This window comes from Entelurus aequoreus, linkage group LG17, assembly GCF_033978785.1.
Source record: "Entelurus aequoreus isolate RoL-2023_Sb linkage group LG17, RoL_Eaeq_v1.1, whole genome shotgun sequence".
Lineage (NCBI taxonomy): Eukaryota > Metazoa > Chordata > Actinopteri > Syngnathiformes > Syngnathidae > Entelurus > Entelurus aequoreus.
The window spans coordinates 44,396,647-44,398,397 of NC_084747.1; the positions used below are offsets into that span (position 1 = coordinate 44,396,647).

General features: G+C 50.2%; 1 protein-coding gene across 1 annotated transcript; it reads left to right on the forward strand.

The window, feature by feature from the left end:
* The first annotated feature begins 229 nt into the window (after positions 1 to 229).
* Positions 230 to 1,572, forward strand: foxd5 (forkhead box D5). Its single transcript, XM_062023969.1, has 2 exons — positions 230 to 396; positions 470 to 1,572. The coding sequence occupies exons 1-2, from the start codon at positions 230 to 232 to the stop codon at positions 1,284 to 1,286; spliced, it is 984 nt and encodes a 327-aa protein (XP_061879953.1). The 3' UTR covers positions 1,287 to 1,572.
* The last annotated feature ends 179 nt before the right edge of the window (positions 1,573 to 1,751 follow it).

The window sequence follows — 1,751 nt, forward strand, 5'->3', positions numbered from 1 at the left end:
AAGCTATAACTTCACAATAAAAGCTTTAATCGCCATGCATACACATGTAAATAATACCTGATCATGATTATAAAAGTTAAAAGCTATAACTTCACAATAAAAGCTTTAATCGCCATGCATACACATGTAAATAATACCTGATCATGATTAATAAAAGTTAAAAGCTATAACTTCACAATAAAAGCTTTATCCACCATGCATACAAATGTAAATATTAACTAACTTTTGCATGCAAAGTTTGGCCCCCCCGCCTCCCGCGGTGACGGACCCTCCTGATTGGCCCAGAGGACCCCCGGGAGGTGGTTCATCCTGCTGGGCAAAAGCCTTCCAGCGTATAAAAACTTCTCCCTTCTGGTCACTGCCAGCTCAACAAGAAGGCGGAAGCCCGACAAGGAGGTCAACCACATGCACTTTCAACCCTCTTTTTCCATTGCATTGTTGACATTTTTGGAGCCATGACACTCTCCAGTGACTACGAAGCGTCCCTGGGGGAGATCGACATCGTCGGCGAGGATGATCCGAGCTCCGGGGCGGAGTTCGACTCCTCGGGTGCGGACTCCTGCGCGGAGAGCGAGGGCGCGGACGCCCCCACCCCCTCGTCCCCGTCACCGTCGTCCTCCTTTGGGAAGGCTGCGGTGAAGCCGCCGTACTCCTACATCGCGCTCATCACCATGGCCATCCTGCAGAGCCCCATGAAGAAGCTCACCCTCAGCGGCATCTGCGACTTCATCAGCAACAAGTTCCCCTACTACCGGGACAAGTTCCCCGCCTGGCAGAACTCCATCCGGCACAACCTGTCCCTCAACGACTGCTTCATCAAGATCCCCCGGGAGCCCGGGAACCCCGGCAAGGGCAACTACTGGTCCCTGGACCCGGCTTCGGAGGACATGTTCGACAACGGCAGCTTCCTCCGGCGCAGGAAGAGGTTCAAGAGGACCCAAGCGGACTTCGGGAAGGACGGACTCGTCTTCTACTCCAACTACTGCCGACATTTGGGCCAGCCGTACCCGCTGCCGGTGCAGGTCGTTCCCGCGTCCTACTTTGTGAAGCGCGCTGGAGCCAAAGACTTGAGCGGCACAGAAGCGACGAGCCGCGCTGCACAATCCAAATGCTCCTTCAGTATAGACTCCATCATGAGCACGCCGGCTCTCCCCCGTTACCCACACTTCATGTCCAACCCCGCGGCCTGCCTGGTTCCTGCCCCCCTGCAGAGTCCCGCCACTCCGTTTGGGCCTTCCTCCGTCCTGAGCGGCGACCATGTCAGATGTTCATACCCACACTGCTGACGTGTGCTGCCATGATGTCATTGTGTGCCTCACATGCACAATGTTACTTTGGCTCGTTTCTTAAAGAAATATAACTGTACAGGCTGCATGATATTTGTGTAATGAGTGTGGAAGGAAGCCGTGTAAATAAGATGTCATGTAATATATGAGTGGAAGTAGCGCCATGCTGCAGTAGGCTTCACAATGAATGTTTTTATTAATAAATAAATGTTACAAATTGTAAAAAAAATACATGAGATTTGATCTTTCCATCGGTGTCCGTGCTGTCTATCCATCTATATCTATCTATCTATCTATCTATCTATCTATCTATCTATCTATCTATCTATTTATCTATCTATCTATCTATCTATCTATCTATCTATCTCTCTCTCTCTCTCTCTCTCTCTCTCTCTCTCTCTCTCTCTCTCTCTCTCTCTCTCTCTCTGTGTCTGTCTATCTATCTATCTGTCCATCCTATCAATC

What these genes read in the sequence shown, in the direction of transcription:
- foxd5 (XM_062023969.1), top strand. Translation starts at nt 230, where the DNA reads ATGCAAAGTTTGGCCCCCCCGCCTCCCGCGGTGACGGACCCTCCTGAT. An exon ending in GGCGGAAGCCCGACAAGGAG is followed by an intron (nt 397 to 469) that starts GTCAACCACATG and finishes GACACTCTCCAG; the next exon opens with TGACTACGAAGCGTCCCTGG.